This window comes from Brachionichthys hirsutus, unplaced genomic scaffold (genome assembly GCF_040956055.1).
Source record: "Brachionichthys hirsutus isolate HB-005 unplaced genomic scaffold, CSIRO-AGI_Bhir_v1 contig_1141, whole genome shotgun sequence".
Lineage (NCBI taxonomy): Eukaryota > Metazoa > Chordata > Actinopteri > Lophiiformes > Brachionichthyidae > Brachionichthys > Brachionichthys hirsutus.
Window position 1 is genome coordinate 1 of NW_027180627.1, and position 15,792 is coordinate 15,792.

At 41.9% G+C, this 15,792-nt stretch overlaps 2 protein-coding genes across 2 annotated transcripts; both read right to left on the reverse strand.

Annotated features, from left to right (window-relative positions):
• Window positions 1-978: 978 nt before the first annotated feature.
• On the reverse strand, window positions 979-6,563 carry slc35g1 (solute carrier family 35 member G1). Its single transcript, XM_068759299.1, has 5 exons — window positions 6,251-6,563; window positions 3,837-4,017; window positions 2,422-2,556; window positions 2,045-2,241; window positions 979-1,409 (listed from the first exon to the last, which is right to left on the reverse strand). Exons 1-5 carry the CDS (start codon window positions 6,561-6,563, stop codon window positions 979-981), a joined length of 1,257 nt encoding a protein of 418 aa, XP_068615400.1.
• Window positions 6,564-8,516: 1,953 nt separating this feature from the next.
• Window positions 8,517-15,371, reverse strand: LOC137916215 (leucine-rich glioma-inactivated protein 1-like). Its single transcript, XM_068759296.1, has 10 exons — window positions 15,178-15,371; window positions 15,007-15,078; window positions 13,829-13,900; window positions 12,911-12,982; window positions 11,589-11,660; window positions 10,253-10,422; window positions 9,961-10,125; window positions 9,642-9,862; window positions 9,230-9,476; window positions 8,517-8,866 (listed from the first exon to the last, which is right to left on the reverse strand). The coding sequence occupies exons 1-10, from the start codon at window positions 15,369-15,371 to the stop codon at window positions 8,517-8,519; spliced, it is 1,635 nt and encodes a 544-aa protein (XP_068615397.1).
• Between the last annotated feature and the right edge of the window lie 421 nt (window positions 15,372-15,792).

Sequence of the window (15,792 nt, forward strand, 5' to 3'; positions counted from 1 at the left end):
GGGGGGGGGGGGGGGGGGGGGGGGGGTGACGCTGGGGCGGATTTAAATGGCGTTCAAATTTTGGCCATTATGAGCGAAGATCCCTGAGAGAATCCGAAAGTACGACCCTCTTTTCAAGTATAAAAAAATAGCTTGCTGTTTCTTTACTTGGACAAAATGCCACATTAAAAGTCTTCTTTTATTTTGAAGGTCCCCATCAGTTAAAGAGCCTGAGGACCTGAGGCCTGCAGAGAATGCTAATGGGTTCAAAGAGCAAACTCAAAGACCTGAAATCTTATTAGTATTATTTATTGTCTTAGACATTCTAGTGTCTTTAGTACTTTGTACTTTCTATAATATCTGTATTGCATTTCCTCCAATATCCTAATACTGTGTGTAAGTGCTATATTTGTGGTGTTACCGTCTGTATGAAAAGTAGCATACAAATAAAGTTTGACCAATTGATTGGCCTACGTTTTTGTAATGTCCTTAAGGTAAACCATTCCTGTACGCTAAAACTCAGTGATATGTGCCCTGTCAGAAACACAAATACTGTATATTGATTACATTATTTCTGATAATCATTCCATAGTGCAGTAAAGGTTGCTCCCTACTGCATTTGGGTTACAAGGATATGGATTTGAGAATGTCTGTTATAAAAACTACATTATGGTGAAATTCACATTTCAGCCCAAATTAAGCTGTAGACATTTTTCCTTGAGGAGAAAACAGGAAATCTCCATCGTGGAGGCACTTATTTATCTACGTAAGCTCAAGGGAGCAGGGCACGGTTCATTTCATTTTCCATTTACACAATAATAAATGCAAAACAAACCGAGGTTGACTCCAAGGAATCAACATGTATAGATGCACTTATGCCTGACCCCTAAAAGGATCGCCGCTCTTCACTCTGCAGCGAGCTCAAACTGCCTCACAGGTGTAAAGAACATGCAAAACACAAAATCACCCTGGAAACATAAGAGCATCAGGAAGAGAATTCTATGGAGCGTCTCCTGCCCTGCTCTTGCGAGTACTGTTGTACCATTTCCTAAGAGTTACCCCAACAGAGCTTGCCACGATGCACAATGCCCCGGCGAGGCTCAGGTAGGTCGGCGCGTGGTTGAAGAAAATGAATTGGAAAAGGAACGCCAGCACCACCTCGCCGGTCCTTATCAGGGACACGGGTCCAGCCTTCTCAAGCTGCAGAGCCTTTGTGATGAACAGCTGCCCAACAATGCCCAGGACAGCAATCAGCATGAGCATCCAGCGATCGCGGCCACAGAAGGGGATCGTCCACGCCCCGAGGGCGGATACAGTGACGATGCTCTCGATGAAGCCGATGACGGCGTAGTACCACACGGAGAGGTATAGATTGGCGCCTTTGCCAATCTTTCGAAGGGTGACATAAGTACAACCACTGAAAACAGCTCCTATAAGTTAATAAACAAAAGAGTGAATGAATACAGCAATAAAAAAAAGACTTCCGCAGAGCATAATTTAATTTACAAAGTTATAGTTTCCTCTGGTGACAAATGCAACACTTTATGCTTATATGATTAGAACGACTTTGTCCTATTTGTGCACAGAATAAGAACAAATGTATACATTTATTTGGAATGTGTTGTGGAAGACGGTGTATCTGAGCGTCTTTACCACGCCTAACCGAGGATAATGGCCCTACTCTGTGCACTCCTGCACTTGTGCATATGGCAAGTCTGCAGAGTTATTCACAATGTGGGTGGACAGATTGTGAGATTGATCACATGTGTGGTGTGCAAAGGTGACATATTGGAATGGAGAAGTGAAAAGAAAGCTCAGCCACAGACCAAAGCTCCTGATTATGTGCCAGGGACAAAGCTGTATCGCATTGAATTCTCCTGGTTTTAGTGTTAATCCTGCCCTCGTTAAAATAAACGGTCTGCAATACAAGGACTGGAAAAGATTTCTCCAAAAAAAATAATAAATAAACTAAAATCTCCTCCTGAATGACTTTATCACGTTGTAAAACTCTACTGCCATATACGTTAAAAAAAAAGGGCGTATGAAACCGAATATATGTATTGACCTGCAAAGACGGCGATGGTCCCTTTGATGTGGTTAGCGTAGTCGCCCTCGACACCGTACGCATGCTGGCCGAAGATGAACGGCGGCCGCGCGATGAGCACGACGCCGGTGAGGGTGGAAACAGTGAAGACGCAGTCGAGGATGGTACATTTCTCCTTCAGGAAGATCCAGGCCAGGAGGGAGGTGAATACGGGATTACTGAGGGGTAAGGCATTGGACAATAAAAGAATGATCTGGGGAAATCATAAGTATGGGTACATTTGAATACATGAAATATCAAAGTAAGCACTAAGGTATCCAGGCATGGGTTGACTATGTGAGACCCCTAGTGCTAATTAAATATCCGCTGATCAACCACAATTAAGTTCCTCCTCTCACCTGAACATGATGACGACGGCATCAGCGAGCGACATCTGCTGAACGGCATAGAATAACAGGATCATGGTCGTGGAGCCAAATAGACCCCGAAGCACCAGATATATACGTATATCTCTGGGACCGAGGAAGCCTGTCCTGGAGGAACAGAGACATGAGGATGATGGATGAATGAATGAATGACTGGATGGATGGATGAATGATTACACGGCTGGGCAGAAATATGAGGAATAAACGAATGGAGGTAAAGTGATGGGCAAAATGAGTAGACAGGTGACATATGGGTGGATTCAGATCAGGAGGAATGACAGCGACAGATGTGCAGGTGTGTGTGTGTGGGTCTGAGATGACAACAAGTTATGTGCAAAGAGGAAAGCAGAGGTCGCCTGGACGGATGGATGAACGGATGGATGCATGCACAGGTAAATGAATGACGTTCACGGGAATCAAGTTACAATGTGATTCCAAAGTGAAAATGTTTTTATCCATACATGCAAAGACTATAAACTCTGTTTCCCAAAGGGAATGAAATAAATACAACTCTAACCCTAACCCATTACAATTAATGATTGTCAGAAGCGGAATTGTATTTCCCTTCATTTAGTTTAACCTTACTTAAATGGGTTATTTGGGGTTTTGTTTTTTTATTGCCTCTGATGGAGGGAGTATAACAGTTTCACATTACTTGTTCAAAAAGTATTTAAAAAATAAAATCATTCGTTGAGAAAATACGGTCGTGGAAAAAACATCCATCAATTGTCTTCCGCTTTTCCGCTTTGGGAGTTCCTGGAGCCTTTCCCAGCGTGCTATGGGCGAGAGGCAAGGTTACACCCTGAATGCGTCGCCAGCGCATCATGGGGCCACACAGAGACAAACAACCTCGCACGCACACACTACAGACAATTTGACCTAAATCTCATGTTTTTGGAGGTGAGAGGAAACCGGAGAACCCGGAGAAAACCCAGGAGAACATACAAACTCTGAAGCCGATATCTTCTTGCTGCGAGGCGACAAACGCTCACCACAAATGTAATTATTTATTTGATTGCATTTAAAAAGTACTAATATGACATTAAGTTAATATCATACTAAAATATTAAAGGCTGAAACAAAACTTTATTACTGAGCAATTCACTTGAAAATGGGAAACTCAGAACTTTATAATAAAGGGTATGTTTCCCAGCACATTCTGACGACTTTAACAGCAATTGTGAGTTAATTACAGAATTTCTTGGAATGTTCGCCTCAAGGAAGTGAAAAAACTAGGAAATCTACAGGAAGAAACAACAGACAGACGTTTATAGTGTTGCTGAACATGTAATTTAGGGATATTAAAGGAATTAAGGCATTCAATCTTAAATCCATAATCTAAAAAAAGCGTAGCAGTCTAAATATTTGAGTTTCTCTATTATGCTTACTTGTAGTAGATGAGGAACGGCATAATAAAGAGCATCTGGAAGAAGCAACGCAGAGTGCTGATCTCCAAGGCATGGACTCCCTGGATGGATTTTACCAAAAGGGACATGATGGAAAACATGAATCCGGACAGGAACGCGTAGAACAAACCAAGGGCCGGACATCTCTTTGGTTTCTCTGGGTCTGTAAAAGAGAGAGGCGAGGAGGAGTGAGTGAGTCAGGACAAGAGAGCGGCCCCTCGAGGGATTCCTGTTGAACATTTCATTTTGAAACAGGTCGCTCCTTCTCGTGCCCTTATGTTGAAACAACAGGATGACAGACTGGGTCCATTTGGACTGCGCTGCCGAACTCCATGATGTCTTGTTAAAAAATCTTTAAAAAATATGCTTTACACAAACAAGTGGTGGAATGTTTGCATTTCGACCCCAGGCCGCTCAGGTGACTTTATTTTCTTTCTGTATTTTTCCACAATGTGTGGTCTTGCATTCCAATCCAGTAATCACATGGGATATTTTGTCTTACCCGTGCACCGCGTTGAAGATCTAGATTACCTTCCCCTTTTAAGATGTAAACTGTTGTATTGGAAGACAGTGTCCATGTTTGGATTTTTTACTAGTTTCCTATTATACCTAGAAGTTGCTACATGAACCAAAGACTTGAATCTTTACTTCATTGAAGGGGACCGAGCTCAAACACCTGCCAAGGCCTGACAAGTTCCTTTTCATTCAATCAAAACCTGATTTAAATTCATTAATCTTAAAACAAATAATCCTGGATCCATATCTTTCTCCTGATGTATGCAAAAGTTCAACTGTTTCATTTTTTTCAAGAACACACCCCCATTTCTTCCAGCAAGTTTCAGGAAAGGAAAAGAAAAAGTCTCATCTTGCTAAAAGTAAAGGAAGTGAAAGAAATGCAGCGATCAAGTATTTGGTTTGGCTCCGCTTCAAAATCTGCTCCTTTCTTCAGAGGCACACATTTACTGGAACAAGTACCGGTAGTTTAATTGGAATACCGGTAAGTAAAACAATTGTGATAAAAACCTGTTACTGCAAAAAAGATTATGTTGACTTCATAAATTCATAAAGTATGTAGACCTATGAATTATAAAGAGATTATGTTTCTAATCTGTTGCTACTTAGATTGCCACTTTTCTCTAAGCACACTTTGTGTATTTTTCACTTCCTTGTAAAAATACTAATAAAGTTCCTCATGAAGAATGACGCAAATGGACCCCCCCCCCTTCCCAAACAGACACACACATACTGCAAACATGATTAGTGTAAATTTGCAGCAGTCTATAGGAAATGTTGTGGCAGATGATTCAAATGCAATACTGTAACTCTATTTCTGACTATAACAAAGAATTATGTCAATTCTAAAATTCATCTAATTTTAAAAGACATTTTCTGTCAGTAAATGTTGGTGTGTTGACATCAGGTTAAATGTGTTAAAATCTGTGGTATGTATCCTCTAATTAAAAGATAATTATTGACATTTACACCCAGATATCATATCGTGCAAGACAAGGGTACCCACACTTCTTCCCACGGTGTTCTGTTGTTTACACAGATTTTTTTTTTTATTATTATTATTATTTCACGCTGTAAACTATAATCAAACTGTGTATCCTCCACCTGACCCAGATTTCACTGTAAAAGTGACAACAGTTTTACATTTTACTGAACTGGGTTGTCAAGAAAAATAAAACAATGTTATATTTTATCGGAACAGTTTGCTGCGAAAATGTTTTTCTTTTCTTTTAACCGAATGGATTCCAGACCTACAAACATGGAGCGCCGCCCTGTCCCTGTAAAAGCGCAGCGTCATCCATCCTCCTTTAAGATGATGTAAAATGCTAAAGCGGGTTTGCAAGCGAGTGCGTCGCTTCACTCTTTGCGACCCACTTGTTGATGTACTAATATCATGGGATCCCAGCGCACTAATAGGCTGCATCCTGCAACGCGTCGCTAGATCATTGGGAATAAAGCGTAAATTGGATGCGCAGACATTTTTATAGAAATAAAAAAGTAGATTTTTTTATTTTTGTATCTTGCCTGTTCCATCGGAGCCCGCATCATCAGATCTCTGGCCTCATTCTGGCCTCATTCTGCGACGTAAATCAGATTCTACCGTTTTAATTGCGCAACTTTACGCTTCCGCCTGCCTCCGGGACAAAAGAGAGGCCAACGGCGTCGGCGCGTAAACGTCCTTTCGGCTACCGCCATGTGATACCAGGGTGGTCGCTGACACCCCCGAACGACGTTACGCAGTCCAAAAAACGCAGATAAGTGCAGGTTGAGCGCGTAAATTCTACCTTCTACAGTCAAACATCCATCTATCCACCACATCCATAAAGTCATTCGCAGGCGACGTGTCCGCGGGGATACTAATAAACGTGTGCGCTCCTCTGTACCTTTGCTCCCGGTTTCTTCCGGGGATGCGGGCGCTCCCCTGACGCACAGCGTCGGCGGGCAGAGCCTCTCCTTCTCGCCGCCTTCCGGCGAGTTGTCGCTCCCTCCCGCTCCCTCCGTCTCCCGAGCATCCCCGTCGTCGTCGTCGCACGACGCGCCGCGACAGTTGCTTCGCAGCGGAATCGTCTCCGCCGTGGCTTCTCCGTGATCGCCGAACTCGTCGTGGTCGCCGCCGTCGTTCGCTCCGTGGCTGCCAACTTTGGTAAACGCCACTAAGACGTCCTTCGGGAGCGCGCTGAGGTTCCGGTCGCCCATGGTAAGATGTGCCGGCTGGGGGGCAGCATGCCTCGGGACAGCGCAGGCCTGACGTCCGTCTTTGTTGTTGCCCTGAGTGACAGAGAAGACGAGGTTAATGACTAACCTTTGCTGGAAGGATTCAGAGTCTCCTGCTGTTGTTATCTTTACCCACAGGAGGGCAGACGTGAACCCGAACTACACTCTGCTGGGAAAACGCAATTCATAACTCCATTACGCCCCATGTGGAGATTTTGAACCAACCAAAATCCAACAGTTTTTCTTTTACGCAGGACTCATGGATCACGAGATGCATCAGAATCAGACATGAAAGAAACCTTTCCTCATTAGTAACCTGACTGACTCGAGTTACTGGTTGAGTTGTAAATGTTAAGTCAAGATTTACTGTGTGAGAAATTAAAATGTGTGTGTGTGTGTGTGTGTGACTCTGAGAGGTGATGTAACATGAAAAGGACAGAGGCTGTTTCTTATGTTCATGTTTTAATCAGGTTTGGCTTGTATTTTATCAAAGTAACAGAATCTTTTGTGTTTTTCTTCTCTTTTTTTCCACCACCAAAAAAAGCAACATTTAATGTCTGTATTTCAGTAGTTAACTATTGTGTTTTCTTCTTGAAAGTACCACTTTGTGTTCTTACAAAAGACCCTGTCTGAATGTAAAAGCAGCCAGCTACGTTCAAGAGATAAAGTTTATAAATCCAGGAGAGCATTTTTGATGAAATGATATCTTACTGTGTGAGAAATAAACCACATTTTTGTCAGAGGATACACAACAGCAATACAAGAAACAAAGAATTTAGCATTTTAGTATTTTATTACTACTGTACATAAAATATAAGCAACAACATAACAAAAAAGTAGCCCATACATTTACAACCACATCAGACTGACATACTTTTTTGAAGTCACATGTTACAGAGGAGGCTGCTTGTACTAAATTAATATCTAAAAAAAAAATAAAACCCTAACTGTGGTCCCTTCAATGTACAAAGGCAATGACAGATAAATTACTTCACACACTGTTGTAAAAAAAAAAGAAGGAAAAAGTAAACATTACATTTGGCAAGTTGTGGTTGAAAGATACTTGTTATCAGATCTCTGTTTCCTTTGTGTCAGAATAAGAGGACCGTGTGAACGCACAGGTACCAGGTGCTGCACAGTGGTTGGCTTTTGAGCTGCAGAGTAAAGACAACAATGGTTTTGTCAATGTGGGAGAAAAGGGGCAAGAGTGCAGCGAAAGAGGTAGGGCAGGTGAAACAGTGGGACGCTTCTAGCGAGTCATTCATCGGGGATCAACGCTGTGAACGTCTGTATCGCGCTTGCGGTCGGCCACGTGGACAGAGAAATTTGTCTGTTTCTCACAGTGTTTAATTGATTCTTCGTCGTCGGTGAGTACTAGATGAGATGAAGCGACACAGAATAACCAGAAGACAAAAACCTAATATCTAATAGTCGATTACATATATATCTACTGTTACATGATGGCACTACCACTCTAAACCTAAATCACGGTCATCAGGTTCCTATAAGGACATCAACATACGGAGCTAGATTACATAATGCAAACCTGCACGCTTCATAAACATACAATAAACAGTGGCATCATAGTTTGATTTTTCCTGAAAGATAGCCATTTGGAGTGAAACTGTTGCTTTCAAATGGAGAATAAGGCATCCCTAAACAGCAAGGAGTCACGGAGGGCGTTTATCAAAGGAAGATCATTGAATCAGGTTGTGTTGGTGACCTCTCAATATAGCCTTAATCATTACAAAGTAAGGATTTCCACCACATAATCTGTAAAGAATTATCTCTCGAGTCGCCGCTTAAAACTTTCTTTTGGTCAGACTTGGGTGGTAAACGCTTTGCATTCTAACGGGGCTTCCAAGTTCAGCAGAATCACAAAGGAATGCATTTGAATGGTCTTGTAACCCCCCCCCCCCCAGTCTGACCATGGGTTTAATTACTCAAATCGATCATGAGGTGCTCATATATCTGAGTTTTTCCTTTGAAGCTGGATGCGAGCAGGAACACCCTGCCATCAATGGAAAGCTGAGAAAATGAACGAGGCGCCTGGATATTCAGCTCCTGAGATGGGATAAACCGGCTGCTCTTGGTGTCCCACTGGTAGACCTGCGTCAGTGAATAGTCGCTGCCCAAGATGGCATACTGCCAGTTGGCGATGGAGACAGGCTGGAACACCATAGATCCGCGGGAAGGAAATGTCTGGACCTCTTTGAACATGGCGCCGTCCCAACGCATCACCTTGGAGTCCCCGATGAATCTTGTCAAGCATAAAAACAGCTCACCTTTCAAAAAGGACAAAGTATTCAAACGGTTGCTTAGTTTACACATTCGGCATCTAAATCAGGACCTAAAGTGGAAAAGCTCACAATAAAGCTCACCGTAAAACAACGGTTATGCTAAAAGTAACGAATACTACAGGAAAAAAATCACTAATTGGATAGAATAGAAATAATACAGACGACATTATGCATTAATGATTTATAGGGAAATATGCTGAGCAATAAATAATCAAAGCGCAGCTATATGAAACAGTATAAGTCCCGTGAAAACAGTCATTTTGCAGAAAAGCAGTCCTTGCTTTATTGTGTCACTGCTGCATTGAATACGAGATCATTTCAGGTTTTATAGTGTAAAACCGCCCTCACCTTTGACTTGGAAGTCTTTGACGGAGAAGACGTCCTCCATTTCCGGTATGTCGGTCCGGCGGGCGAACTGCTTCTGGCCCCTGTTCCACTGGTAGACAACGGGCCGCTGGGAGCTGCTGGACAAGATCAGGTGGGGCTTGTTGGAGATCTCCAGATATTCTACATCCGTGTCCCGGTACCACGGATGGAGCGACTGGTGGGAGTAGAAGCCATTGCCGTTCCATTTGTACACGGTTGTGGATCCAGCCTGTGAGAGAAAAGAAAATGCGACAGCATCAGGGAAGTCTACAGACCTAAACGGACACCTGTGGGACGATCTGGCTGATGATGTGTGAAAACGAGAGGCGCATCGGGTAAGCAGCCGCGATCCATTCAAGTACTTTTGAGTTCTGGAAAAGCAACAGAAACAAACCTTTGAGCTGTCAGCGATGACAAAGAAAGACTCCCGGTCGATCGTGAATGTCTCGACGTCATTAGGTTTGCGAATCTTCAGAATGTCAATATCCTGGATCTTGATGAACTTGTTGGCGGAGGTGTCACGTTTATAAATGTGCGAACCCCCGAACAGCTGAGCCACGATGACAAAGAGGTGGTTTTCGATCACCAAGGGCTTGCAGATCACAGTGGATGTGCCTGGTGCAAAAGAAAACGAGCCTCATTCAGTCTACGCTAGATCATTTCTAATCATAAAATCAGATGCAGTTCCCCATAACAGCGCCGTTTGGAGTCACCTTCGATGGTGTCATAGGTTCTGAAGGTCATCTCAACATGATCCCATTCCAGGAAGGTGCAAGTCCCGGCAAACGGTTGGGCGAAAACAACATACTGATCTGTGCCAAAGGTGAAGGCCTCCACTGAAATGGACTCAAACTTGAGGGACTGATAAGAAGCGAACTCTGAAAAGAGTTGTTGTGAAAATCAACAAAAGGGAAGCCAATACAAAAGCAGGGGCAGGAACAAAGTGTGAGATGGTTACGTTTGGACATATGAAGTATAACGCACTTTTGCGACGGGGACACGTACCTGTTGTGATGCAGTCAAAAGAGTGTGGCAGAAGGTCGTTGAACTTCTTCCCCTGGTGGATGGGTGGCCCGCTGCAGTAAATCTCATCCAGGGTGGCGTTGCTGAGGTGCATCCACTCCACCAGCCACTTGAGCTTACAGTCGCATATTAGGTTGTTGCCACGTAGATCCCTACACGCATCGATGGTTGTGTAACATTTACTTTTGTAAACTACTTTTCAAGCACGGTCCTTTCAGTGGCAGCAATCCGACACTGTTTCCATGTCTGATTACTGTTCTGCTATCTCTATCCCCAGTGCTTGGCTGAACTTTGGTTTTGAGCCAACGCTACAATAACAAGTGCCCTATCTCCTGAGTTGTTTGGGGTTGCCACACACTTTCAATCTGACTGTCTGACCGTGTCCACATAGAATAACAAATAATTAAAAAAAAAAGAAAAATCAGAATACAAAGACTAATGATATGGTAAAAAGTACATTTTAAAGACCATGGCACAGTTCAGATGACAAAATAGAGGCACAGGAAGCTCAATATATAATGGTTACAATTAATAGAAGAGATATTATTGTATTTTACCACCCCTTTAACCCACTATCGGGCATACCAAGTCGTTAAAGCCCTTTTATGATCAGTTAATGTATGTTCTAGGCTCCTGAATATGAAAACAAGTCATCTGCACCAACTTAAAAAGGCTTCCTCTATGCTGGGGTCAAAAGTGCAGGGTCCACCTGAAACAAATGCTGGTTTAGACGTTGAATTTATTCTTACTACATCTGACTTATTGGAAGGAAGGATTGAAGAATTATCTGAGTAACTATTCCAGAGGCAGAACAGTGGATGCTTCACGTAGAAATGCGTGCACGGCACATTCTGGTCTCTTGTCAGCATAACAACCGTTTCAGGATGTGTGTCTTTGTTGTGGTGACCTCCTCTTGTGCCAGATGTGACGTGAAGAGCAGGAAACTGTAGCTTTTTCCATTACAGCAGGAAATAGCTTTTTCTTTTTTCCACAAAGTTTTATTGTACTTCTTTCATAGTTTCTTATTTACCTCAGTTTGAAATTGGAATTTCTCTCTTTTTGCTTTTAACACTATAACTAACTTATTAGCATGAAGGCATTTAAGTGAGGAAGACCATCCTCTGTAGCTACCATACATACTTTCCTGAATCTCTCTGTGGATGAGCACATTTTAGGTCTGAACATTATCTATCTATTTTACTGCATCAGAATAAATACCAATAAAGCAAACAGTAGTCCTCCCCATAGAACCAAATGATCAATTGGAAAACTGATTAATTAACTATTAGCCTTAATCGTGTGAACAGGCTGGACTTACAGTTTGGTCAAAGCATCCATGCCCTTGAAGACATCTTTGGGAAGTGTCTCAAGGTTGTTGTAAGCCAGACTCCTGGGCAACAAAGAGAAAACAATCATTGAAATAAAAACTAAACTGTCATTACACAATGTTTGTCCTGTTAGCAACGATCAATTAAAGGTAGAACAAACGCTAAGTGCTGAAATCATTAGTGATCAATTAAGGGTACTGATTACAGGGTATAATATCATTTGTTAGAGGAGGGTGACCCGTTGGACTTTATGCACCACGTTTCATCAGTTAAGGTGGTAGCATAATAATGCTTAAAAGCCCTAACAATATGTCTGCAACAGCAGCAGAGAAATATATCTTTGCAAGGAAATTAAAACCAACCATCCAAAGCTGGCCGTATTGAAGCGTTTCATTTGCGACCAAGGGGATGGACTTCAAACTCGAAAGACGGGCATAAAATGAGATGTCAGAATAATTCATGGAGGTTGCATTATTTATCCGAGGATCCTTCTTCCTGGGAGATAGGCGCCCTTTCGCTTTGAATTTGTGCAAGAAATCACTTTTCAAATAGACGGTGGGAGAGCAGCGGTGTGGGAAGCATCCTGAAAGCGGCCCAGCATGAGCCGTTTGAGAGTGTCTTGGCGTTATGTGACACCTTGAAAATGCCCCCCCCCCCAAAATATATATTTATTGATGATTTATTTTCTTCATGACTTGCAGATTACTTTCTAAATCATGTTAGACTAGATCTTTTAATCAAAAACCGAACTTCAACTCCTTCTAAACATTTTCATATTATACCCTCCTTGCTGATCCAGTGTGACATTTTCTAAATTTGCAGATGCGGGAGGATAAAAAAAAATCACAAATTCATTAGGTCATACATGATAAAAAATGAAAATTGAACACATGGCACTCAGGAAGAGATTATAGTTCACAGTTTAGGGTTACTGTACAGTCATATTTAGCCATGACCTCCAGGTCACTCATCTTCCAGCCTATGTTTAGTTTGGGCAACAACACTCAACAGCAACCTGATACCGCTGACGCCTTCGGAAAAGTAACCTTGGACATCGAAACTAGAACTGGAACTTCTGCTTACCTTTCCATTTCAGACACCGACAAAGAGAAACAAAGAGAGATAGCAGGAAACCGATGCATTTGTGTAAAATGTCACAGTCTTGTTATTCTAAAGAAACGAATTCATAAAGATTTGAAAGATTAGATGGAGATTGTTAATAATTAAGGGTAAAAGGTTAAGGAAGGAAGGAAGGAAGGAAGTATGTATGTGTAGAGCTTTATATACAGCCACCACAGAACCAGTTACTTACAGATGTATTAGTGCTTTCAGGCCCCGGAAGGCAAATGGGGATATCGATGCAATTTTGTTGTTTTCAATAAATCTGTGAATGAAAGATATTCCATTAGCATTTCCAAATATTAAGACAGATCAACACTGCTAAATTAATCCACCCACAAACACCATTGTTTTAGTATTCAATGTCTCGTGACAGTTAAAGACCGAGAGGCTTCAGCTGCCTGCACTTCCGTGCTTACAGCCGTTACAGAGGTTTGTCATCCAGTACACTGAATACAGGAAAGAAATGTCAAGAAGAAACCCACATGAAAGGCCCTGCAAAACCAAACCAGTGTTTTCCATTATTCAACTGAATTTTCATTCAGTCTCCGGATTCTTTTCTTGCGTTTGATCATTTACTTGGTTTTAGGACTCAACCTGTTTCGGCCACTTTCTGGACTCCATGATTATTCTAAGTGGAGCCAGGGAGTGCTCTACACTCCCTGGCTCTTGCCTGTCTGGGTATTTTATTCTGAACTGACAGTAATTTGATCTATACCACAAGCCTTGCCACCATGTAGCATTGTAATAGCATTATTATCATAATCTGGCCTTTTATGATTTCACATCAATCAACATTGACTAGAAATTACCCTTGTTCCATTGCAGGGGGCACCTGTCATTGAATTTCAATGAAATTCATGATTACATTTTGCAAATATTATTTTTGCTGCCAGCAGATAAATAACCATGGAAATATAACCTCTTTGGCAGAGGTGACAAAATATTCAAATGCAACAAGAACGCAGGTTTCCACCAGATCAGACACAATTTATGAGGTTTTGTTTGTTTTAAATAATGCACAAGTTACTCCAAGTATAGACAGCATTTGCTTTCAGAATATTTTGCTTCCTTTTCTTTCACATGCACAAATTAAAAAATAAATACTTACAGATATTCAAGATGAGGTAAACCCAAGAAAGCATCCTCATCAATAAGGTCGAATGAATTTGCTGTGAACAATCTGTCAAGAAATGCAGACATCGTCAGTCAGCTGCAAAAAGAAAAACATGTTATGATTGAGAGAAGCTCTTTGATTGCAGCGTCTCAAACTCATATTGGGATAAAAGTTGTGATTGATTATGACCTATTGCCAACATCAGTACGTACTGAACCGCAAGAGGGAGAGAGAGAATGATTCATTCTTTCTGCTGACAGCGTGCAGTTAAAGAATGAATTATCACAATAAAACAGAGGAATGGAGTGAATGAAAGAGAGAAAATGATGCCTCCTCTCAAATGTTTCTGAGTCACCCTTTGAGTAATCCAAGAATTGTGCCATTCACTGCATCTCTTGTAAGAATTTTATTTTTATGAAAGATTATGTTGCAACAACTTAAAAATAAACACTTTTTTGTTGATCAGTGTTTCAACTTTAATTTAAAAAACATAACAGATTGATTTACAGCCTTTGTTTTGTTAAATGTTTACAGGTCATGGAAAATGCATGTTCGGGTCTGTTTGGACCATCCATAACATTGCATGGCCTTAGAATAAGTTAAGACTCATGGCTAAATCAAAACAGCCATTGTCTCAAAAATCCCCTCAAAAGTAGAAAAACATCAAATTCAATCTGTCAAAGCGCTGAAATGTAGTTCAGCCATCTTGCTGCAAACCCACAATACAGCTCATAAAGGGAGCTCCCGGATGAAGCAGTGCTCCAGTTGAAGTGTCGATAAATAATGACAGAGCGGCGCTGCCACTCAATCACTTTACTCAGTCTAAATGTATCTTCCAGACTCCAGCCTTCATGCACTCTGGCTGACTTTAGTGCTAAATAAACTCTCTTGTGTTTTTGTAACTATGTATAATGTTTAAAAACAAACACGCATATTAATTATGGAATCATATTTGTCTGTAGCTTCACAGTAAATTATACTCCTTGCTTAATCCCTGCTGTTAATTCCTCTAGCACATGTGGTCTATTGCATAATGCTGACATCATTACAGAGAATCCCCATCTGACTATAAAGCTCTAGGGGCTTTCTGCCTCATTGTTTCGTGAACTAAGACAGCGTAAAACATATAGATAAATAGAAAAATAGAGAGAGAGATAGAGAGACGGACTCACAACAGTTGTAGGGCTGGCGTGTGAACGAAGCTTCCTCCTGTGATTTCAATAAATCCAGACTTGACAAAAGACCTGAATAGAGGGAGAGCAGACATGAAGAATACAAAAAAATAAAATAAAAGAGATTGAATATTCTTCCTTACAATATTAATGTCCAATCAGGTGACTTACAGAGAAACAACGTCAGATGGGAAAGTGTGAGGCACTGATCGGACATTGTCGCACAGGGCATTGTCTTTGGTGCAGGTGCAGCCGACGGGACATCTAGGCTGCCTGACTCTCCGTCCATCTGTTACAGCCAAGCTGACAGCGGCGACCCAAGCCAGGAGCGTCCATCCTGCCACTGCTCTTCCAGGGTATCCCATTCCGTCCGTCCCGGTCGAGCACTAACACTGCAGCATAGGCAACTTCTCGGTTAATGTCCGCACGATTTGCAACCCCCCCGTACTCTTGATTTCTCGGCACAGGATTACAAAACGCGGGACAGATGGGAACAGTCGCAGATTGTTGTCATGAAAAAAGAATTATATTAAGGTCCCCTAATAAAACAAAATACGTCGCTACAGTCTGCTCCTTGCAAATAAGTTCTTATTGTAGATTCAGCGGTGCGGACACAAAAGGGGTAAATAAAAGAGCAAATTCCCGTGTGAGAAGAAAGAGAGCGATGGAGGAGAGTGGGGGAGAGTCCCCAAGGTGCGCTTTTTCTTTTTTTTTTTCAGCAGGGCCAGCTATTATTTATGCGCGCATGGTTAATGAGAAGCGGCTTTTCACAGGGCTCTGTACAAA

Coding starts and splice junctions, on each gene's coding strand:
- slc35g1 (XM_068759299.1), bottom strand. CDS start 6,563: ATGGGCGACCGGAACCTCAGCGCGCTCCCGAAGGACGTCTTAGTGGCG. Junction 2,557..3,836: donor CCGTTCCTCATCTACTACAA/GTAAGCATAATA, acceptor CTGTTCCTCCAG/GACAGGCTTCCTCGGTCCCA. Junction 2,242..2,421: donor GCCGTCGTCATCATGTTCAG/GTGAGAGGAGGA, acceptor CTTACCCCTCAG/TAATCCCGTATTCACCTCCC.
- LOC137916215 (XM_068759296.1), bottom strand. CDS start 15,371: ATGGGATACCCTGGAAGAGCAGTGGCAGGATGGACGCTCCTGGCTTGG. Junction 10,423..11,588: donor ATGGATGCTTTGACCAAACT/GTAAGTCCAGCC, acceptor CGATGCGTGTAG/GGATCTACGTGGCAACAACC. Junction 9,863..9,960: donor AACCTATGACACCATCGAAG/GTGACTCCAAAC, acceptor CTTTTGCACCAG/GCACATCCACTGTGATCTGC.